Source organism: Balearica regulorum, chromosome Z (assembly GCF_011004875.1).
Source record: "Balearica regulorum gibbericeps isolate bBalReg1 chromosome Z, bBalReg1.pri, whole genome shotgun sequence".
Classification (NCBI taxonomy): Eukaryota; Metazoa; Chordata; class Aves; order Gruiformes; family Gruidae; genus Balearica; species Balearica regulorum.
In genome coordinates this window covers 75,537,839-75,559,110 of record NC_046220.1, presented here as the reverse complement: position 1 = coordinate 75,559,110, position 21,272 = coordinate 75,537,839, and the positions used below count along the sequence as shown (strand labels likewise).

General features: G+C 59.0%; 1 protein-coding gene across 1 annotated transcript in view; it reads left to right on the top strand.

The window, feature by feature from the left end:
* The window catches only part of TLN1 (talin 1), a 35,023-nt gene that overhangs the window by 11,181 nt on the left and 2,570 nt on the right, over positions 1-21,272 (top strand). Inside the window, exons 10-55 of the mRNA XM_075740656.1 lie at positions 97-252; positions 488-589; positions 815-891; positions 1,073-1,253; positions 1,937-2,050; positions 2,388-2,496; positions 2,990-3,198; positions 3,316-3,414; positions 5,411-5,578; positions 5,862-6,156; positions 6,257-6,423; positions 6,787-6,915; positions 7,242-7,355; positions 7,572-7,685; positions 7,844-7,978; positions 8,119-8,247; positions 8,367-8,469; positions 8,545-8,753; positions 8,848-8,967; positions 9,127-9,324; positions 9,652-9,791; positions 9,891-9,984; positions 10,129-10,218; positions 10,396-10,518; positions 10,701-10,844; positions 11,174-11,335; positions 11,424-11,564; positions 11,821-12,002; positions 12,352-12,484; positions 12,608-12,709; positions 12,830-13,000; positions 13,163-13,312; positions 13,430-13,531; positions 13,656-13,775; positions 14,069-14,215; positions 14,943-15,109; positions 15,349-15,532; positions 15,779-15,904; positions 16,136-16,252; positions 16,332-16,517; positions 16,626-16,733; positions 19,702-19,807; positions 19,949-20,073; positions 20,371-20,496; positions 20,642-20,704; positions 20,965-21,147. Coding sequence (XP_075596771.1) covers positions 97-252; positions 488-589; positions 815-891; positions 1,073-1,253; positions 1,937-2,050; positions 2,388-2,496; positions 2,990-3,198; positions 3,316-3,414; positions 5,411-5,578; positions 5,862-6,156; positions 6,257-6,423; positions 6,787-6,915; positions 7,242-7,355; positions 7,572-7,685; positions 7,844-7,978; positions 8,119-8,247; positions 8,367-8,469; positions 8,545-8,753; positions 8,848-8,967; positions 9,127-9,324; positions 9,652-9,791; positions 9,891-9,984; positions 10,129-10,218; positions 10,396-10,518; positions 10,701-10,844; positions 11,174-11,335; positions 11,424-11,564; positions 11,821-12,002; positions 12,352-12,484; positions 12,608-12,709; positions 12,830-13,000; positions 13,163-13,312; positions 13,430-13,531; positions 13,656-13,775; positions 14,069-14,215; positions 14,943-15,109; positions 15,349-15,532; positions 15,779-15,904; positions 16,136-16,252; positions 16,332-16,517; positions 16,626-16,733; positions 19,702-19,807; positions 19,949-20,073; positions 20,371-20,496; positions 20,642-20,704; positions 20,965-21,147 — 6,420 coding nt within the window. The remainder of the gene's footprint in view (positions 1-96; positions 253-487; positions 590-814; positions 892-1,072; positions 1,254-1,936; positions 2,051-2,387; positions 2,497-2,989; positions 3,199-3,315; positions 3,415-5,410; positions 5,579-5,861; positions 6,157-6,256; positions 6,424-6,786; positions 6,916-7,241; positions 7,356-7,571; positions 7,686-7,843; positions 7,979-8,118; positions 8,248-8,366; positions 8,470-8,544; positions 8,754-8,847; positions 8,968-9,126; positions 9,325-9,651; positions 9,792-9,890; positions 9,985-10,128; positions 10,219-10,395; positions 10,519-10,700; positions 10,845-11,173; positions 11,336-11,423; positions 11,565-11,820; positions 12,003-12,351; positions 12,485-12,607; positions 12,710-12,829; positions 13,001-13,162; positions 13,313-13,429; positions 13,532-13,655; positions 13,776-14,068; positions 14,216-14,942; positions 15,110-15,348; positions 15,533-15,778; positions 15,905-16,135; positions 16,253-16,331; positions 16,518-16,625; positions 16,734-19,701; positions 19,808-19,948; positions 20,074-20,370; positions 20,497-20,641; positions 20,705-20,964; positions 21,148-21,272) is intronic.

Genomic DNA, 21,272 nt, shown 5'->3' with positions numbered 1-21,272 from the left:
TTGGGGGTGTTTGGTAGCCAAGGAAAGCTTTAAACGTCTCTGCCTGGATGGAGCCATCCTGAGGGCAGCCCACAACCCTTCTGTTGCGGCCCGCAGGAGAAGATGAAGGGGAAGAACAAGCTGGTGCCGCGGCTTCTGGGGATCACCAAGGAGTGTGTGATGCGGGTGGACGAGAAGACCAAAGAAGTGATTCAGGAGTGGAGCCTTACCAACATCAAGCGTTGGGCAGCCTCACCCAAAAGCTTCACCCTGGTAGGGACCAGCCCTGATCCTCCACCCCCTCTCCGCAGCAGTCCCGTGGGGGGACTGCTCTCACACCAACCCCTCTCTGGGGTATTGCCCCACAGTGGGACAGCCTTGCCCTCCTCTGGTGCGTCTCCCAGCTGCTGTTTTGGAGGCCAGCGCTTGGGTGTTAGCGCATACCAGAGGGGCTCAGGATGGCCGCCAGTGCCCTGCTCCGGTGCTACCCTGTGCCCTGCCTTTGCAGGATTTTGGGGATTACCAGGATGGTTACTACTCGGTGCAGACGACAGAGGGGGAGCAGATTGCCCAGCTGATTGCTGGTTACATTGACATCATCCTCAAAAAGGTGAGGCTGTGCTGAGAAGGGCACTGATAACTGTCTCCTCTCTGGACAGTGGGGCCGGGTGCCCCTTCCAGCTGCCTCCAGACAGCCATTGGCACACGGTGCTGCTGGGGGAGCAGGAGATGGGGCAGGGGAACCCTGTGGCCCTGGTACGGTGCCTGGGCTGCAGGAGGAGGGGAAGCCTGGGAGGTATGTGCTGACTGACACATTTTCTCTTTCCCTCTGCAGAAAAAGAGCAAAGACCACTTTGGACTGGAGGGCGATGAGGAGTCCACCATGCTGGAAGACTCCGTGTCTCCAAAGAAGTAAGTCCTCCAGGAGGAAGTTAGCTGCCAAGCAGAAGTTGAACGAAGAGTGGGCCCCAGCCAAGCTTGCAGCACAGTGTGTCTGGAGGAAGAGCTGCCAGTCCTTCAGTGGCAGCCCTCCCACAGAGCCTGGTGCCGGGGCTGTGAGCATCCCTTGACCTGGTATTTCTCCCTGTTTCAGGTCAACCGTCTTGCAGCAGCAGTTTAACCGTGTAGGCAAGGCCGAGCTGGGCTCAGTGGCCCTGCCAGCCATCATGCGGACAGGGGCTGGAGGGCCAGAAAACTTCCAGGTGGGCACGATGCCGCAGCCTCAACTGCAAATCACCAGTGGCCAGATGCACCGAGGGCACATGCCCCCTCTGGTAAGTTCTCCCTGCGCCCACCACAGCGCACAAACTCTGGAAGGCACGCATTGGGTTTGTGTAGACCCATCCCTTTGGGTCCGTGGGTGAGTGTTGCTTGCTGTGAAGAGCAGGGACTCTGTGCTGCTGACCTCATGTGCTTGCTGGCCTGGCTGACCTGGCGTCCTCCTGCACCCACTCTGCAAATTTGAGCTACACCCTGGCCAGTGGCTGCAGCTTCTCCTTCAGACTGAGCTGCTCTGAGCTGCTGTGCCCAGCCAGCCCTCCCAGTGCCGTGATTTGCAGCAGAGCCCTGTGCCTGACTTTGGTAGCCCCCATGTCCTCTGCAGCTGGAAAAGCGCTTGGAAAAGGCCACAAGGAGGTTGTTTTCTTTGGCCCCTCTCAGGCTGCTGTGGGGCTTGCCATAAAAAGCATTGTGGGGTCCCACTGCATCTGCTCCCCATTCCCCGAGAGCTGTTTAACTGTGAGACTTGCTTGTACCCATGGTGAGACAGGGCATTTCCCAGTGGGAGGTGCAGAGGGGAGACCTCCTTTTTGCTAGGTCCCTCCCCTTTGTGGAGGCATCTACGTAGAGCACTGTCATCAACAGCACGTTAGGCCATGTTGCGGGGGGAGGTGTGAGCCAAATATTTAAGACTAGATTTTGAGCTTCCAGCATACCTCAATCTGTCCCTGTGTTGCAGACTTCAGCCCAGCAAGCCCTGACCGGCACCATCAACTCCAGCATGCAGGCTGTGCACGCAGCCCAGGCCACACTGGATGACTTCGAGACCTTGCCGCCCCTTGGGCAGGATGCTGTGAGTGCTGATTGAAGGCAGGGTGCTGGGGGGGACTTCACTGAAGGTTGTTGGCTGGGCTGCATGCAGCTGGCTGTATGCCCAGGAGAGGTACCAGCAACTCCTAGGAAGATCTGCTGCCTGCAAAGAGGTGGGGTTGTATTCCACTCTGGGGGCAGGAGAGGAGGGGACGCTTGGTCATGTTGCTTGATCAGGATAGGCTGGGGAGTTTTGGGTGGTCCCAGCTCTTCTGTCTTTCTTCCTTGTCTCCTCTTTCCTGCATCTCTCTGTGTTGAGCATGGGTGCAGCTACCCACCACCTCCACCACTGTCTCCTGACCCTGTTCTCCCCATTTCAGGCATCCAAAGCTTGGCGCAAAAATAAGATGGATGAGTCGAAGCATGAGATCCACTCCCAAGTGGATGCTATCACTGCTGGCACAGCCTCAGTGGTCAACCTCACTGCAGGTATATGGAGGGTTGGAGAAGAGGGATGCCCTGTCTCTGGAGAAGGCTTGGTCTCTCTTGTCTGGCTGAAGGTCGCTGCTCCTGCCCCACATCAGAGATTGGAGGAGCCAGCCTGCCCCAGCTAGAGCTAAATCAACCCCAACTGCTGCTAATGTGCCTGTAGAGCTGGCCATGCCCCTGCAACTTGCCCTGCCTTTAGATCCCTGCCTGTGTCCAGCACAGTCCTTCCAGTCCTTGGCTGACCAGCCATCCTCTGGACCAGGAGTGTGTTGTCTGGTCCCTGCCATAGCTCTGGGCGCAGCCATGGCATGGTGCAGCTCTCTTTAACCAGGCTTGCCTGCCCAAACTGATGTGACCAGCTTTCAGGCTTAGTAGTCAGAGGGTCTCTCCCCCTACTCCCAGGAGGAGAACCACACTGGAGACAAGCACGGGGGATGCTCTTGGAGCACCACTTGAAGCATGTCCCATCCTGGCTTGTCTCCTCCCTGTGCAGGGGATCCAGCAGACACAGACTACACTGCCGTGGGCTGTGCCGTCACCACCATCTCTTCCAACCTGACGGAGATGTCCAAGGGCGTGAAGCTGCTGGCCGCGCTGATGGAGGACGAGGGAGGGAACGGACGGCAGCTGCTGCAGGCAGCCAAGAACCTGGCGAGCGCTGTCTCGGACCTGCTGAAAACGGCACAGCCTGCCAGCGCTGAGGTGGGGGGCAGGAGTGGCCGTGGGGCTGAGAGGAGGGTGGAAACCAAGGAGAACCACCGGGTGAGGTTTTAGGGCTTGCTCACAAGCCTGGTGTTGATTTTGCCTTGTTCCTTGCAGCCTCGCCAGAATCTCCTGCAGGCTGCTGGCCTCGTGGGTCAGACCAGTGGGGAGCTGCTGCAGCAGATCGGGGAGAGTGACACTGACCCTCGGTTCCAGGTGAGTGTGCTTGGCAGCACCCAGGGACACCTGCTCCCTAAAACCATTGGCCTTTGCACAGGACTGGCAGGAGGGCTCCGGGTCAACGTGTTTGGCTGGTGCCTGGTGGTGACTTTGCTGAGGGAGGGGACAGGCCATTGCCCATCTCTGTCCCTAGAGCTCCTGTGATATAACGCCTCTTATCTTGTGGATTCCCATGTAGATCCCAGAAAGCCGGTGTGCTTGGAGCCTGCCTGCCTCTGACCCAAAGACGGTAAAAGGGGGCTGTAGGCGTGGCTTGATGATACCTGCCCTCTCCAGCGTGAGGGGTGCTCCTCTGTCAACTATTGACTGAACTCTTTGGAGAAGGGCTCTTGTCAAAAATCTGCTTTTCTGGTGGTTGGCTCTCAGAAGTCCATGCACTCGGGTTGCTGCTTGGGTGAGCGCTGCCCTGGGAGTCCTCCCTTGCAGCTGCCTTGGCTCCTGCCTGCCGCTCCCTGTGTGTGGGAGCTGCCTGCCTGCCCCCATCAGAGACCCAGGGTTGCTGGAGCCTCGTGAGGTAGTTTATTTTGGCTAAGCTGACTTCCAGCCAGCTTGGTTTCCCATGACTGCTCCTTCCAGCATAAGGGAGGTAGCACACCATGCTGGGGAGGAGGATCCAGCCACAGTATAGACCAAAACAGACTCAGAAAGAAGGGGTTTCTGTTCATGGTGGCCACACAGCCTCAAGATGAGCAGAAAAGCCTGGACAGATAGCCAAGGGGAGCAGAAAAACTAGCACTGGGGCAGGGAGTCATGCTCAGCCAGGCAGCAGCGCCAGGACAGGGCGGCCTCAAGGGGCAGATTTAGGACCTGGAAGACAATTTGCACGTGTGCATCGGGATGCTCTGCCCTGCAGCTGCCAGACTCGAGTGTATCTACTTCCCTCCTTGGGCTCGGATGCTGTGGTCTGGGAACTCTGGAGCTGGGTGCATGTGCTCTCTGGTCTCTCCTGTCTGGAAAGGTGGTGGATTGCAGAAGGAGTAATCTTGGCTTGCAGGAGGCGAAGGGGGTGCTGTGACACTTGGGCTTGGTGGCCGGAGGCATAGCTATCGCAGGGTGCAGGACTGCTTGCTGTGAGCACACACGCGGCAGGACGATTGCAGGCGCAGCAGGCAGGGAGTGCTGCCCTGCGTAGCGAGGTCTTTGCCTCGAGCATTTGCTGTCTAGGGCTGGTGCTGCAGGTTTTTACCGGCACCTTGCCACAAGAGCTAATCCTGAAGGCTGCGGTGTGCTGTCATGTCTGATGCCCTGCAGGAAAGCAGTTTGCCGTGTGCTGGTCGCTGCCTGTTGCGTGCTGGCAGGGCAGCCCCGTGCCTTCCCTGCTGCCCCAGGGGGAGAGGAGGCTGGTTGCTATTTCATACCTCTCCTTTAGCTCCAGGAATGACAGCAGAGAAGTAGCCCATCGCTAATGAGCTAGCAAATAGCTGGCATGCCTGCAGTACAGGTGACTGGTGTGGGCAGCATCTCCCACTCGCCTCTTGCTGGTAGGGTGAGCTTGTGGGCAGGCAGCTGCCCCTCGTGTGGCTGTGCTGCGGCCGGCTTCTGCCTGCCATTTCTCTGGAGGGGTTTGTTGGGTTTTTTGCTCTTTGTTGCCGGCGGTGCCTTGCAGCAGATTGTTGCTGTGATACAATCAGGGACTTGATGCGGTTGTTGCCTGGTGAGTGGGCAGTAAGGTCGTGGGTGTTGGGGTGATGTTAAACATTGTCTGAGCTGCTCCGGGCAGTGTTCATGGCGGTGCCACAATGCAGGCTGTGGCTCAAGGCCAGGTTCCAGCCTCACCGCCAGCTGTAGCACACAGTAGAGATGGGGTCAAGGTGTTACCAGCCACTCCAGGTGTTCGGTGCTGCCGGTGCTGGGCCAGAGCAGATGAAAGGCCCCCTGAGAGCTCAGGTTTCCCTGCTGAATATTTCATGAGAGCCCTTCGGGTGCTCCCGCTGCAGTGGCTGCTGTGCTGACCCTCTCAGTCCTCCCCCAGGACATGCTTATGCAGCTGGCGAAGGCGGTGGCGAGCGCCGCTGCTGCGCTGGTGCTCAAAGCCAAGAACGTGGCTCAGAAAACGGAGGACACGGCACTGCAGAACCAGGTGATCGCTGCTGCCACCCAGTGCGCCCTCTCCACCTCCCAGCTGGTGGCCTGCACCAAGGTAAGGAGCAAGGTTAACCCTTGTGTCAGCGTGGCTGCAAGCATCACCGGGCTGGTGGCAGCTCCATGGTGGGGTGGTAGGTGTGTCAGGACCACACGTCCTCAGGCAGGACATTAGGGGTCTGGCACCAGAAACATGGGCTGCCTCAGGCTGGAGTCCCTGCCACTGTTCCCAAGCACTGAATATCCTCTTTGGAGGAGCAGAAATTGGGGACAGCTGTCTTTGCGTGGCTCCTATGAGGAGCCCACCACACTCGCTACCCAGCCTTCTTCTTCCCCTCCAGGTAGTGGCTCCCACAATCAGCTCCCCAGTTTGCCAGGAGCAGCTGATTGAGGCTGGCAAGTTGGTGGCCAAGTCGGCGGAGGGCTGCGTGGAGGCCTCCAAGGCAGCCACCAACGATGACCAGCTCCTGAAGCAGGTGGGGGTGGCAGCCACGGCCGTCACCCAGGCCCTGAACGACCTGTTGCAGCACATCAAGCAGCATGCCTTGGGCGGGCAGCCCATCGGGCGCTACGACCAGGCCACCGACACCATCCTCAATGTCACTGAGAACATATTCAGCTCTATGGGTGATGCTGGTAAGAGCAGCTGATGGCACCCAGGGTAGAGCACAGCGGATGGGGAGGTATCAGGGAGTCCATGGGACTTGCTAACAGTCCACACTTCCTTTCTGTCCAGGCGAAATGGTGCGGCAGGCTCGTATTCTGGCTCAGGCCACCTCTGACCTTGTCAATGCCATCAAAGCTGATGCGGAGGGAGAGACGGACCTGGAGAACTCACGCAAGTTACTGAGTGCGGCCAAGATCCTGGCCGACGCCACCGCCAAGATGGTGGAGGCTGCAAAGGTCAGTGGTGTGGGGGAGGATGGACGCTGGCTTTGGCCCCCAATCCCATCCGACGCCATCAGCTTGGTGCTGTGGAGGGGATGATCAGCCCTCAGGTGGGGGAGCAGTACCCAGAGCAAGGTCCTGCACTGAGCTGAGGACCTGTGTGGTGGAATGGGACTTCTCCTGGAGCTATTGATGGCAGCAGAGGAGCTGTTAGCTCTGCTGCTGAGCTCTCCCAGAGAGGCTTTGGGCATCTCCCTGGCACTGCAGGCAGCCAGGCTACCGTATTCCCAAAGATCAGGCCAAAGCACACCTGCTGCTTTAGGAGGACAAGCAACCTGGTGAGCCCCGCGTGTTGTGATGGGTTTCCTCTTTCTCCAGGGAGCTGCAGCCCACCCGGACAGCGAGGAGCAGCAGCAGCGGCTGCGTGAGGCAGCAGAGGGGCTCCGCATGGCAACCAACGCCGCAGCCCAGAACGCCATCAAGAAGAAGCTTGTGCACAAGCTAGAGGTGAGGCACCGGCCAAGGGGGCTGCAGAGGGCAAGCAGGCATGGTCAGGGAGCGAGACCTGGCCCAGAGCCTCCGCCTCCCTGCACTTTCCAGAGGGATGAAGTCCATGTAGTGTCTGTGCTGCATCCCGCAGAGACCTTCCCCCTGCTCCCTTCTCCTTCCCCTTACCTCCCCTCCCTCTGTTGCTTTGGGGCCCCAAGGGGTGCTCTGGTGTCACAGGCAGAGGCATGGGAGGAGAAGTTTAGGGGGAGTTGGGCCCCGGTGCGTGCCGGGGGCTGGGGACAGGCTGCCCTGACGCTGGTGCTAATCCATGCCTCCCCCACCAGCATGCAGCCAAACAAGCGGCTGCCTCCGCCACCCAGACCATCGCTGCCGCGCAGCACGCCGCCTCCTCCAACAAGAACCCTGCTGCACAGCAGCAGCTGGTGCAGAGCTGCAAGGTAAGGGCCCAGACCTGATTTTGGCATCTCCTGTGCCACCTCTTCCCATCCCTTCTCCTGTCAGCCATGCTGGGGCTCTGTGCTTGGCTGCAGCGGGCAGGCAGGACTTTGGGGTCCTCACAGAGCTCCCCTGGGAGATGAGTTTTTGGTCACTGGTCCTGGACTAGATCCATCTCCTCCTGACCGAGCCTCTCCAGTGACTCTCCTCTCTGGCAGGTGGTGGCAGAGCAGATCCCAATGCTGGTGCAGGGCGTACGAGGAAGCCAATCCCAGCCGGACAGCCCCAGCGCCCAGCTGGCTCTCATTGCTGCCAGCCAGAACTTCCTGCAGGTACCCGCGCTGCCCGGAGCCTCCCACACCAGCTCTGGCATTACAGCTTTCCTGCTGTTCCTGACACTCCTAAGATACCGGGAAACCTGCTGCACGTGGGCAGCAGAGAGATGCTGTGTGTTTGCCCCATTCACAAAGCTTTTTCTTTTGCCTGGCAGCCCGGTGGGAAGATGGTAGCTGCAGCCAAGGCCACCGTCCCCACCATCACAGACCAAGCCTCCGCAATGCAACTCAGCCAGTGTGCCAAGAACTTGGCTGCAGCTCTGGCTGAGCTCCGCACAGCTGCCCAGAAGGTGAGAGGATGGGTCCCGTCCCAGGGTGGGCTACGCAGGGGGGGCATGGTGAGGACAGCCTGGTGGCAGATCACGGTCTCTGCTGCAGGAGAGTGGGCTCAGCAGTCACCTCGCTCACCTTCCCTTCTCCCCCATCGCAGGCTCAAGAGGCATGCGGACCGCTGGAGATAGACTCTGCGCTGAGTCTGGTGCAGAGCCTGGAGAGGGACTTGCAAGAAGCCAAGGCAGCTGCCCGCGATGGCAAGCTCAAGCCTCTGCCAGGAGAGACGGTGAGGGCGCGGGGAAGGGCAGCGTGGGGTGATGTGGTGCAGGCACTGGAGTGGGGGAGCCATGAGAGTGGAGGCTGGAGGTGCAACCCACCAACATGTCCCCACTTTTTCCCCTGCAGATGGAGAAGTGTGCCCAGGACCTGGGGAACAGCACGAAAGCCGTCAGCTCTGCCATCGCTCACCTTCTGGGAGAGGTGGCCCAGGGCAACGAGAACTACACAGGTACTGGCCTCTATGCTGGGGCTGGGAGAGGGGAGGGGACCATGCCAGCAGCCACTGACCTTTCCGTCCCCCCAGGGATTGCTGCCCGAGAGGTGGCCCAGGCCCTGCGCTCGCTCAGCCAGGCCGCCCGTGGCGTGGCAGCCAGCACCCCCGACCCACAGGCACAGAGTGCCATGCTGGAGTGTGCCAGCGATGTCATGGATAAAGCCAACAATCTCATCGAGGAGGCGCGGAAAGCAGTGGCCAAGCCTGGTGACCCGGAGAGCCAGCAGCGTCTGGCCCAGGTAGGGCAAGCAGGAGCCCCAGTGTCCCCTGCCAGCCCACGGGAAGGACATGGAGCTGGCTGGGGGATGGTGACCGCTCTTTGCTTCTCCGCAGGTGGCCAAGGCGGTGTCGCAGGCCCTGAGCCGCTGCGTCAACTGCCTGCCAGGGCAGCGGGATGTGGATGCTGCCATCCGCATGGTGGGAGAGGCCAGCAAGAGGCTGCTTGCGGATTCGGTGAGCTGAGCAGGGGCAGAAGGGGAAGGCGGAAGCCTTGTGGGGATGGGAGCCAGTCCATCCACACCGATTTCCTCTCTAGCATATCCCATGCATGTGACAGACCTTCATCCTCCATCTCCATCCTCTCTGCTTCCTAACTTGTCTCCCTGCCTCCAGTTCCCCCCCAGCTCCAAGAGCTTCCAGGAGGCCCAGAGCCAGCTGAACCAGGCAGCCGCAGGGCTCAACCAGTCTGCCAAGGAGCTGGTGCAGGCGTCGCGTGGCACCCCTCAAGACCTGGCCAAATCCTCTGGCAAGTTTGGGCAGGACTTCAATGAGTTCCTGCAGGCAGGAGTGGAGATGGCCAGCCAGTCCCCGGTGAGAATGAACACCCATTGGGGGATTCTGGGTACAGTGGGAGGTTTGGGGTGCCTGGGAAGACAACTGACTACAGGAAGAGTGGCTGGGCAGCGGTTGTTAGGGTGGCTGTGGCCAGCACAACTGGGGAGATGGGGTCTGGAGCTGTGCAAAACTGCAGCAGCAGGGAGAAAGTGGCTTGGGTTTTTTCAGCAAGCATTGCTGCCGTATCCTTGCTGTTGACAGACAAGTTAGATGAAGGGAACCAGCTCAGCTTGAAAACCACCAGAAAAGACCTGGGGTGGGCTTGGAAACCTGCTGCGGGTAACTCTTCTTGGCTCCTTGCAGAATAAGGAAGACCAGGCGCAGGTGGTGTCGAACTTGAAGAGCATCTCCATGTCCTCCAGCAAGCTGCTGCTGGCTGCAAAGGCACTCTCTGCTGACCCCGCAGCCCCCAACCTCAAGAATCAGCTGGCAGCAGCAGCACGGTAGGAGGAACTGCTCCCTGTGAGCTGTTTGCTGTAGCAGTGGGTCCAGGGGGCAGAGCTTGTGTTGATCCGTGGGTATTTCTCCCCTGTCCATGGCAGGGCTGTGACCGACAGCATTAACCAGCTGATCACCATGTGCACCCAGCAGGCGCCAGGCCAGAAGGAATGTGACAATGCCCTGCGGGAGCTGGAGGTGAGAAGCTACATCTTGCTGAGGGAGTGGAGGGGCTGAGATGGTGAGGAGGGGGGAGCTGCACCCTGCTGAGGGGGAGCAAAGATGAGGTGCAAGTGGAGGGCATGGACCTTTCCCTTGGATGTGACACCCATGTCCCTACAGACAGTGAAGGAGCTTTTGGAGAACCCCACCCAGACTGTCAATGACATGTCCTACTTCAACTGCCTTGACAGTGTCATGGAGAACTCCAAGGTGAGCCCTGAGCTGGAGGTGGAGGTTTGGGGAAGGAGGGGGGGGAGGTTTGGGAAGGATGTGGGGGCAAAGGGAAAGCTGGTTCCTCCCCTGCTGATGAAGCACAGTGAGCTCTGAGCCTGGGAGCACTGTGGGAGTGGGAGGCGGACTCTAACCGGTGTGTGGTGTGTCCTGCAGGTGCTGGGCGAGTCCATGGCTGGCATCTCCCAGAACGCCAAGAACAGCAAACTGCCCGAGTTCGGCGACTCCATCAGTGCCGCCTCCAAAGCTCTCTGTGGGCTGACGGAGGCAGCTGCCCAGGTAAGACATGCTCAGTCTTAGCCCCGAGCATTACCCCTGGTGGGTAGTTGCCATATGCACCTCTCCCCTGCTCCCCAAGGTCTGGCCCCATGGTATGATACTACCAGCCTCCTCCGCAGGCCCTGCCTGCCTTGAGCCCCTCCACTGTGCATGAACTCTCACCATCTCTGTCATACTCCTAGGCTGCCTACCTTGTGGGCGTCTCAGACCCCAACAGCCAGGCTGGACAGCAGGGCTTGGTAGACCCCACTCAATTTGCCAGAGCTAACCAAGCCATCCAGATGGCCTGCCAGAACCTGGTGGACCCTGCCTGCACCCAGTCCCAGGTGAGTATGAGCTGGGGCACCATTATGGGCATTTTCTTCCACAAAAGGGAGCGTGAAGCTGGTTGGAAGAGCTGCGTCCTAAGAGTTGGCCAAGATTATGGCTTGTGTCTCATCAGGCCCCATCAGGCATACTGGGAGACAGATGGCAGCTTTGGTGCAATGGTGACAGTCCAGATGGACTGTATGGGAATGCAGGACCATGGCAATCATTCTTGGGTCCCAAGAGCACCTCTGTGCTCACTGGTGCCTCACGTAGGGCTGGCAGGAGGGGACAGCTGTGGGGATGGGGAGTCATGGTGGATCCTGCCTCACCCCGCTCTTCCCTGCAGGTGCTGTCAGCAGCCACCATTGTAGCGAAGCACACCTCGGCCCTGTGCAACACATGCCGCCTGGCCTCTTCCCGAACTGCCAACCCTGTGGCCAAGCGCCAGTTCGTCCAGTCAGCCAAAGAGGTGGCCAACAGCACGGCCAACCTGGTGAAGACCATCAAGGTGTGGTCTCCCTGCTGGGGCACTGTGGTAGGGACGGGATTTGGGGCATGGTGGGGGTTGGATAACTGCTCTGGTGTCTCCATACCAGGCCCTGGATGGCGAGTTCAATGAGGAGAACCGAGAGCGGTGCCGCGCTGCCACCGCCCCTCTCATAGAGGCCGTGGACAACCTGACAGCCTTTGCCTCCAACCCGGAGTTTGCCACCGTTCCTGCCCAGATCAGCCCAGAGGTAGGATGCTACAGGGGCAGGAAGGATGTGGCCTGGCTGTGCTGGGGGCTGCCAAAGGGCGGGGACGAGCTGTGCCTCCTCCTGAGCTTGAGATGGAGCCCCACTGTGGGGCTGGTGTCTTGGGAGGTTGTGATGGAAGGTGGCAGCAAGCCTTGGGCTTCAAGGGGTGGCTCCGAGGTGAGGGTCATGGGAGCGGGGGTAGCTTCCCAGGCACAGTCCCTCGCACGCATCACTGACCCATCATGTCCTCACACAGGGGCGCAGAGCCATGGAGCCCATTGTCTCTTCAGCCAAGACCATGCTGGAGAGCTCTGCTGGCCTCATCCAGACCGCCCGCTCTCTGGCCGTCAACCCCAAGGACCCACCACAGTGGTCAGTGCTGGCTGGCCACTCTCGCACTGTCTCGGACTCCATCAAGAAGCTGATCACCAACATGAGGTGAGGCGAGTCCTGCCTGCTTGGCCACAGCCCCATCCCTGCTGGCAGGTACCCTTGCTCTGAGTGAGCATCCCTGAGACTGTTTTGGCTCATCTTCCTTGCCTGCTGCTGGCGGGGGGAGGCAATGGATGGGGTGGAAGATGCCATCCCTCGTCCTGCGTAGGAGCTGCTCCTCCAGCCCTGGCATGGGCTGATGGGAATGCATGCCAGCATGCCTGGGCTCTATGACACTGGGTTGCCCCAAAACCCGGGAGAGGGGTCCTGCCCCTCACCAACACCAGCCAAGGCTGGGGGCAAAGGGGTGGCATAGCACCTGTCCACGCTGGGCTGATCCATCTGTTCTACGCAGGGACAAAGCTCCAGGACAGCGGGAGTGTGACGAGGCCATTGAGGTCCTGAATGGATGCATGCGCGAGGTGGACCAGGCCTCCCTCGCTGCCATCAGCCAGCAGCTGGCACCCCGAGAAGATATCTCCCAGGAGGTGGGTTGAGGAAGCACTGCTGCAAGCTTAACAGGGGCAGGCGTCGTTCCCCCCCAGCTCTTGGTGTCACACGGTGACCCCAGCCCTGCTGCAGCCCCACGCAACACCCTCTCTTTGCAACAGGCTTTACACAACCAGATGATCACGGCTGTCCAGGAGATCAGCAACCTGATTGAGCCTGTGGCCAGCGCAGCGCGGGCCGAGGCCTCACAGCTGGGGCACAAGGTAACACGGGGATGGGGAGCTGCTGGCGAGGCGCTCGGTGCACACAGAGGAGCTCATGGCAGGAGAGGCACAAGGCAGATGAGACTGGAAGCTGCTGGTGCTGATGCTGCTCTTCCCTAGGTGTCCCAGATGGCTCAGTACTTTGAGCCGCTCATTATGGCAGCTATCGGCGCTGCCTCCAAAACGCCCAACCACCAGCAGCAGATGAACCTCCTGGACCAGACCAAAACGCTGGCTGAGTCTGCCCTGCAGATGCTGTACACAGCCAAGGAGGCTGGTGGGAACCCCAAGGTGAGCACGAGGAGTATGTTTCAGTGGCGTGCTCCCCTTTGTACGTGGTGTGGCATGGTGCACACATGTGTGCTGGACACGGAAACCCAGGGCAAGCATGCAGCATCCCTGTTGGGAGGGGAGCTGCTGCCCACATTCCCTCACTCTGGCTTGTCCTTGCAGCAAGCTGCCCACACCCAGGAGGCTCTGGAGGAGGCCGTGCAGATGATGAAGGAAGCGGTGGAGGACCTGACCACCACCCTGAACGAGGCAGCCAGTGCTGCAGGTGTTGTGGGGGGCATGGTGGACTCCATCACCCAGGCCATCAACCAGGTAAGGGGAGCGTGGAGTGGACATGGCCGGGAATGGGGGAGAGGAAGAGTCAGGGTCAAACCCTACAAGGTCTTTGGGCTGAAGCTGGAGCCAGAGTCTCCTGCTGGTCTCTTGCAGCTGGACGAGGGGCCGATGGGCGAGCCAGAGGGGACCTTTGTGGACTACCAGACCACGATGGTGAAGACAGCCAAGGCCATCGCAGTGACTGTGCAGGAGATGGTGGGTACAAGCAAGCCTATCACTGCAGAAAGCGTTGCCTGCCACCCAGACAGGGTGACTGCCCTCCTTGCTTGCCCATCCCAGTGCAGGGCCCCTCCAACTCCTGCTCTTCTTCCATCGGCAGGTCACCAAATCCACCACCAACCCAGACGAGCTGGGCACACTGGCCAACCAGCTCACCAACGACTACGGGCAGCTGGCACAAGAGGCTAAGCCGGCTGCCCTCACCGCTGAGAATGAGGAGGTGCGAGCGTGGGGCAGCGGTGGAGTGTGCTGTGGGGCAGAGCAGGGTCTGCTGGAGTGTGAGAGCAGAGGATGGGGACACTTGAACCTCCTGTTGGAGCTGGGGGCAGGCAGCATTCACACCTTCACTGCAACACGGTGTGGAAACATGGAGCAAAGCCATATTACCTTTTTTCCCCGCCTGAGTGGGAGGATTGGGACAGAGGAGCTGGGTGGGGAGGTGTTTCCCAGCAGGTATCACAGGTGAGGGGCTTAGTTCCCTGCTGGCTCTCTCATGCGAGTGTTCCCCTCCAGATCGGCTCCCACATCAAGCGCCGGGTGCAGGAGCTGGGTCATGGCTGCGCCGCTCTGGTCACTAAGGCTGGAGCCCTCCAGTGCAGCCCCAGTGATGCCTACACCAAGAAGGAGCTGATAGAGAGTGCGCGCAAGGTTTCTGAGAAGGTAAGTAGTCCAGAGAGAGTGGGTGACAGCACGGTGAGGTGGGAGGGATGCTGGATTGAGCCATGTACCCTTGGAGCTGCCACACGAGGTTCTGCCCTGGTCCTGTGGGGCTCTGCTGGCTCTCTCAGCCACGCTCACCCTGCCCAGCTGACAGCGCTGAGTGATTTATCTCCCCCTCACCTTTTGCTGGCATGGTGGAAAGCGCCCTGTTCATCAGTTAATCTGAAGACCACACTTCTGAATAACAGATGAAAACATGGCTAAGAAACTCTATAGTCAATAAGGGTAGAGCAGTATTGCTTGTAAGCAAAATCACAAAAGCAAAACAAACACTTGTTTATCATGCCTGGCATGTGCCTGCATGCTCAGGACCTCCTGCAGGTCCTTGCTTTCCATCAGGAAACTCGTTCTCCTGTGAATGCTTGCCCAAGTACAGAAACTGAGTTTAGCAGCTAAAGAAGGAATGATTTGTGATGTTCTGATGCCCATCATGCAAACTTTATTTCAAAACTACCAGAGTCCAATATCTCCTGGACCCCCAAACACAATAGGTACAAGGTAAAAATAAACAACTGGAAGCTAAGAAGGGGTGTCCAGACCACACGATTCCCAGTTCCTCTGTTTGGTATGGAACAGCTCCGCCCTGGAAGGTGTTGGAGAAGGTGTGTGCAGTGGGGGTTACCTGAACCTACTCTGCTCCCCCAGTTACCCTACTCGTACCCCACAGGTGTCTCACGTGCTGGCAGCTCTTCAGGCTGGGAACCGTGGGACACAAGCCTGCATCACAGCAGCCAGTGCTGTCTCTGGCATCATTGCTGACCTCGACACCACCATCATGTTTGCCACGGCAGGAACCCTCAACCGGGAGAACTCTGAGACCTTCGCTGACCACAGGTACCTGGGCACCTCGTCCAGCCTCTGCTCAGCCAGGGGGGTCAGGCTCTGTCCCATGGTCCTCTGTCTTTCTGAGCTGTGGACAAGCCCCAAGGAGAGGTACAAGTTCAGGTCACACGGACTCTGTTTTCCCTCCAGCTTATACATACAGAAGGCAGAGTCCACAGTCTCTCCACGCTCTAAGGACCATGTGAACGTGTAGAAGGCTGTGTCCTCTCTGACTCCCTTCTTCTCCCCAGGGAGGGCATCTTGAAGACAGCCAAGGCACTGGTGGAGGACACCAAGGTGTTAGTGCAGAACGCCACGGCCAGCCAGGAGAAGCTAGCCCAGGCTGCCCAGTCCTCTGTGTCCACCATCACCCGCCTGGCAGAAGTGGTGAAGCTGGGTGCTGCCAGCCTGGGATCTGAAGACCCGGAGACTCAGGTGGGATGGGCTCTGTAGAGTGAACGGAGGCTGCTCATAGCTTGCTTGAAGGTGTTGCAGGTGTCATGTGGTGCTTCGGGCTGGATCCTGTGTGTTGTGGAGAGGGTTGGCTGGCCTTTGGCTGGTGCTGGCTGAGCTGGACTCCCTGTGTGCCCAGGGGTGCCCAAATTTCTCACTGCTGGGCCACACAGCCCCCAGTCTGAGTGTGGCCATAGCCAAGCCATTGCCTGGTCTTGCTCTTCCCAGGTGGTCCTGATCAACGCTGTGAAGGATGTGGCCAAGGCACTTGGAGACCTGATTGGTGCCACCAAGGCAGCTGCTGGCAAAGCTGGAGACGACCCTGCTGTCTACCAGCTGAAGAACTCTGCCAAGGTCTGAGCTAGACGCAATGGGAAGGAGGGGATGGGGTGTGGGGGGCTGGGGCTGCCCCACATAAAAGCTGGGGCACAGCATGCAGAGGAGGCATTGGTGGGAGAACGAGATGAGGTGGTGTGAGTGGAGAATGGGGACAGGGCCATTGTGGACCAAACCATGAGGGACAGGTGCCGGCAGCAGCCCAGAGCTTGCATGGGGCTTCACCTGGCTGTCCTTTCCCTTCCACAGGTGATGGTGACAAACGTCACTTCCTTGCTGAAGACTGTGAAGGCTGTTGAGGACGAGGCCACGAAGGGAACACGGGCGCTGGAGGCCACAATAGAGCACATACGCCAAGAGCTGGCAGTGAGTACCACTACGGTGCTGAGGCTGCCATCCCTCCCGCTGGCCACCCAACGCCTCACTGCCACCTCTCGCCTCGCAGGTCTTCTCCTCCCCTGTGCCTCCTGCCAAGGTCTCCACCCCGGAGGACTTCATCCGTATGACAAAAGGCATCACGATGGCCACAGCCAAAGCGGTGGCCGCTGGCAACTCGTGTCGGCAGGAGGATGTCATTGCCACGGCGAACCTGAGCCGCCGTGCCATCGCGGATATGCTACGTGCTTGCAAGGTGGGGTGGGCAGGGAACGTGGGTCTAGCAGAGTTGGGTGGGGGCTGCGGGTGCCAGCTGGGATGGTGCTGGATGTGAATCGGGGCTTCCCTTGTCTCCGGATTTCAGGAAGCTGCCTACCACCCGGAGGTGAGTGGGGATGTGCGACAGCGGGCGCTGCGCTTTGGCAAGGAGTGTGCTGATGGCTACCTGGAGCTGCTGGAGCACGTGCTGGTGGTGAGTGTCCCCACCTCAGTTCCCAGGGCAGGCAGAGGCTGCCCGCGGATGTCAGGGTGCTCCCTAAATCCCCAGGGTCCCCTGGGCACTGCACCTCCAGCTGAGGTCTTTGCACGGCCCCCGTCACTGCCTGTGGCCGAGCCCCTGCCGTGGAAGCAGATGTCAGAGAGATGAACAAGCTCTGAAGACAGGTATTTGGCTAACACCAGATGGAGATTAACTGGCTGTAAACAGATGGAGGCTGGAAATTCGACAACATGGGAGCAAAATCCCAAAGCGGCTTCCAGTAAAAGTGGTGGGAGTAAGAGACTTCAGGCCATGTGAAAACACAGCTTGTTAAGCTCACAGCAGAGTGGGAGATAGGCAGTGCCCATGATAGCAGAGGTGATGACTGCAAGCACCAGCTGCACCCTTTTGATCTAGTCTTCCTCTATCTGAGTCTGAGGACTTCAGCTGACTGATTTAATTAGCTGTCCTACAAGATGAGTGTCGTTTACAAGAAGCAAATTAAGATTGTAGGGCAGTAGAAGGGATCCAGTGAGGTCATTCCAGCGATTTGCATTCTCGGTGAGATCGTAAAAGTGCAGTTGAGGGCCCTGGAGGGATGCACAGACCCAGCTTGTGGAGCTGTGAGAGCCCTCAAACTGGAGCTGGGACAAAGACTGAGGGCAAGCGAGCTCTGTGGCAAGGTTTCGCTAAGCTGGTTAGAAGGTCTTGCTGAGAGTGTGCCGTTCAGGTTCACCAGGTACAAGGCGGTGGAGCTCAGTCAGTGGTTTCCTGTAGGGAAAGCGCCTTTAGGCACAGGGTGACCAATACTGGCAGCACAAAGAGGAGGTGGGCAGGAATTGATGGCTAGAAATTGCAGCTGGGTGGAGGGGAAGTCAAAGGGTAGTTTTGTCTGAAGGAGGTAACCACTGGGGTGCAGTTCCAAGGGGAGCAGTGAGTTTTCCGCCCTCTGCATCTGGATCAAATGTCTGTCTGGAAGATGCTTTAGCCACACGTAACTCATGGCAGCCAAGGCTGGAGTGCTGAGGAGAAATTCTCTGGTTGACCTGTTGTTAACAGATGATTGGGCTAATGACTTTCTGTGGAAGTGCCCGAGGTCAGCCTACTTGCAGTAACGTGCTGTTCTGCTGTATTTTGGGTGTAACTGTCCAGCCGCCACGTGACGTCTCTTGAATATCATACGTTGGTGCGTCTCATGAGGTATTCACTGAAGGTGCATTTTAGTAAGCTCGTAGCCTTCAGGGTGCCTTCAGCTCCAGACAGAGGCCATTTAGCAGTTTTAAACATGTTGTCAGAGCAGATAGCAGACTTAACAACGTGGCATTTAGTCTGGATGCGCTTAGGAGGGCAAACCAGCCATCGCTGTGTGCCATCAGCTTGGGGTCTCTGAGCCCGGTGCAGCTCTGGTAACTTTGCTGGGTGGCTCCATGCAAGTCCAGCATAAAGCCATGACCCCCCACCCCAGCCTCCACAACACTCTTGTCTGCGAAGGCAGGAATGAAGCACATGGGTCACATTTATCAGAGGGCAGCAGGTTCCTGGAAAGCCGTGAGCAGGAAGGACATAGAGGAATGGGAGGGGAGATGGCGGATGCGATGCTGTACGCTGTACAGTGTTGTACACTGGGTCCCCGTGGGAACCATCACCTTGCACGAAGCGTGAACAAGGGTGGTTAGAGTTCAAGAAAGAGGGTTATTTGACTCAGGATGGAAAACATGGCTCCCGGCAGAGGAGTGGTAAAGTCTACATATTTCACTGGGGAGGGAAAGGAATTTGAACCTCCATGGGGACTTGGTATTTGGTAGCGATAGGTCTCTCCTTCCAAAAGCAGAGAGATCTGGTGGCTGAAAACTGCAGTGAAGAAATTCAGGCTGGGGACAAATAAGGTGTAAAGGGCGGGTGAGGAGGAGGGTGGCTCCATGGCTGCTCTGGGTGTAGGTGGCTCCTCCGGCTGTGGGAGCCTCATCCAGGTGCCCCGCAAGGCTGAAGTATGAGCTAATGATGGCAACACAGCTCCCCACCCGGGACCTCTGATCCTTCGTTCCCACCTCTCCTCTTGGCTGCCCTTCACCGCTCACTGGAGAGCACCCACCTTCCCCTGCCCTCCCTGTGCTCGCCCGCGTGTCCTGGCCAGGGCGTTCACTGCTTTCTTCTCTCTCTTCTCCCTCCCTCCCTGTCAGCCGGTGAGTAAGGCGACATTGGGGTGCCTGCTGCTGTCTAACCTCAGCATGAGCCTTGCTCACGGCGTGTCTGCGTGCCCAGCCCAGTGCTGGGGTGGCACTTGCGTGTGTCCACAGGGACCCTGGGGTCCGTGTGTGTGTGTGTACTCACACCCGCTCTAGCTGGTGGGCAGCAGCCACCTGTGTGGTGCAAGTCGGGCCAGTGGTGAGTTCTGCTTGTGCGTACGGACCCTGTGTGTGTGCACATGTGTGCTGTGGTGTGTGCATGTGTCCCCCCACACCCCAGTGAAGGATCCTCATGGCTCTGCCTGCCACGTTGTCCCGGCAGGGCCAGCCCTCCTGGGCTGGGACATGGCTCCAGGGTCCCCCTCTTTGCCCAGCTTGTGTTTGCAGACAAATCTCCAAAACGGGGACAGCAAGGGGGAAATGCTTCTGGAACTTGAAATGCTTTGGGGAGGACAGGGAGAAGTCCTGGAGGGGGGAGCTGCTGAGTGCAGGAAGGCTTGTGCTGAGGGTCTTGTGTCTGTGGGATGTCCCCAGAAGCTGTGAGTACAGAAGGGCTTAAAGTGTAGCCCATCCCTTTGGGCAGGAGGAGACCAGCCGGGGTCACTCAAGAAAGCATCACAAATGCCTGATCCGTATTTGGGGGGGGGGGGGGGGGGCGGGGGGGGGGGGCTGGGGGGGGACTGGGGGATCCCACCCTCCTTCCCTGCAGAGTGCACCCCGAACAGACGTGTGAGGTCCCCTTTTTCCAGGAGCTTACATTTGCTCCTTCCCCACAGATCCTGCAGAAGCCGACTCACGAGCTGAAGCAGCAGCTGGCAGGCTACTCCAAGCGTGTGGCCAGCTCAGTCACTGAGCTCATCCAGGCAGCCGAGGCCATGAAAGGTAAGGAAAGGTCCAGCTCAAAGGGGCAGGACCCAGGGCTGGGATTAGGGTGGAGGACTCAGCAGCTGATGGAGGAGGTGGGTTGAATCAGAAATGAGTCTGGTTGCAGGTTTAACCTGCCTTGCTTCCTGTTTTTTCTAGGGACAGAGTGGGTTGACCCAGAGGACCCCACTGTCATCGCTGAGAACGAGCTGCTGGGGGCAGCGGCTGCCATTGAGGCTGCAGCCAAGAAGCTGGAGCAGCTGAAACCAAGAGCGAAGCCCAAGGTAGCGGTGCTGAGCCTTGGCTGACCCTCGTGCTCAGCTTGGGGTGGGCTGGGGTCCTCCTGCCTGTGCTTCAGCCAGCTGTGAAGTCCCATCTGACAGCCAGTCGTTCTTTCTGTGCTCCCACTGCCTCCCACATCCTCAGCTGGACCTTCCTTGGGCAGCCTCCACCCTCCTGCACCCCACAGCCCTTAATCCAGCTCCGTATGTGCCAGCTCACCCCCCTGCAGCCATCATCCTGCTCTGCTCTGTCTGTCCCAGCACCCCTGCCTGGGACTCACACCCCACTTTTGCCCGCAGCAAGCAGACGAGAGCCTGAACTTCGAGGAGCAGATCCTGGAAGCTGCCAAATCCATTGCTGCAGCCACGAGCGCCCTGGTGAAGGCAGCCTCAGCGGCCCAGCGAGAATTAGTGGCCCAAGGGAAGGTAAGGCTGGAAGAGGGAAAGAAATAAGAAAACGGTAGGACTGTGGTGGGTCCTCCCTTCTCCTGGGGCTGCTTGCAGTCCTTGTGCCTCGTGGCAAGGGATGCACGGGGCAGTGAGCCTCATTCCTTCCTCTCCTTCCTCGCAGGTGGGTGCCATCCCCGCCAACGCAGTGGATGATGGACAGTGGTCCCAGGGACTCATTTCAGCCGTGAGTATCAAGGTCATGTTCAGGGGATGTCGGGGACCCTCCTCTTGACTCCTGCTGCAAAACTGAAGACACTCTGCCCTTGTACTTCTCCTCAGTGGAAGAAGCAGCTATGCTTCTTGCTCCTTCTCCCACCAGCTGAGACATGCCATGGAAGCTGGTTGTCACCATCCCATGCCCCACAACCTCCTTGGAGCTGGTTAGGGCATACCCTCCCTGGGGCAGGCTCCCGTACCCCCCCCTTACAGCCTCTCTTTCCACAGGCACGCATGGTGGCTGCTGCCACCAACAACCTGTGCGAAGCCGCCAATGCAGCAGTGCAGGGCCATGCCAGCGAAGAGAAGCTTATCTCGTCTGCCAAGCAGGTGGCTGCCTCCACGGCACAGCTCCTGGTGGCCTGCAAGGTGAAGGCTGACCATGACTCAGAGGCCATGAAGCGGCTCCAGGTGAGTCCCAGGCTGCTCCTCTAGCCCCAGCTGCCTTCTCCCAACTGCTCAAGGGGTGGTTGGGAGTGCGGTGAGGACACGTGGGTGCTCCCCAGGGCTCACGCTCCCTGCCTGCATGCCATCGG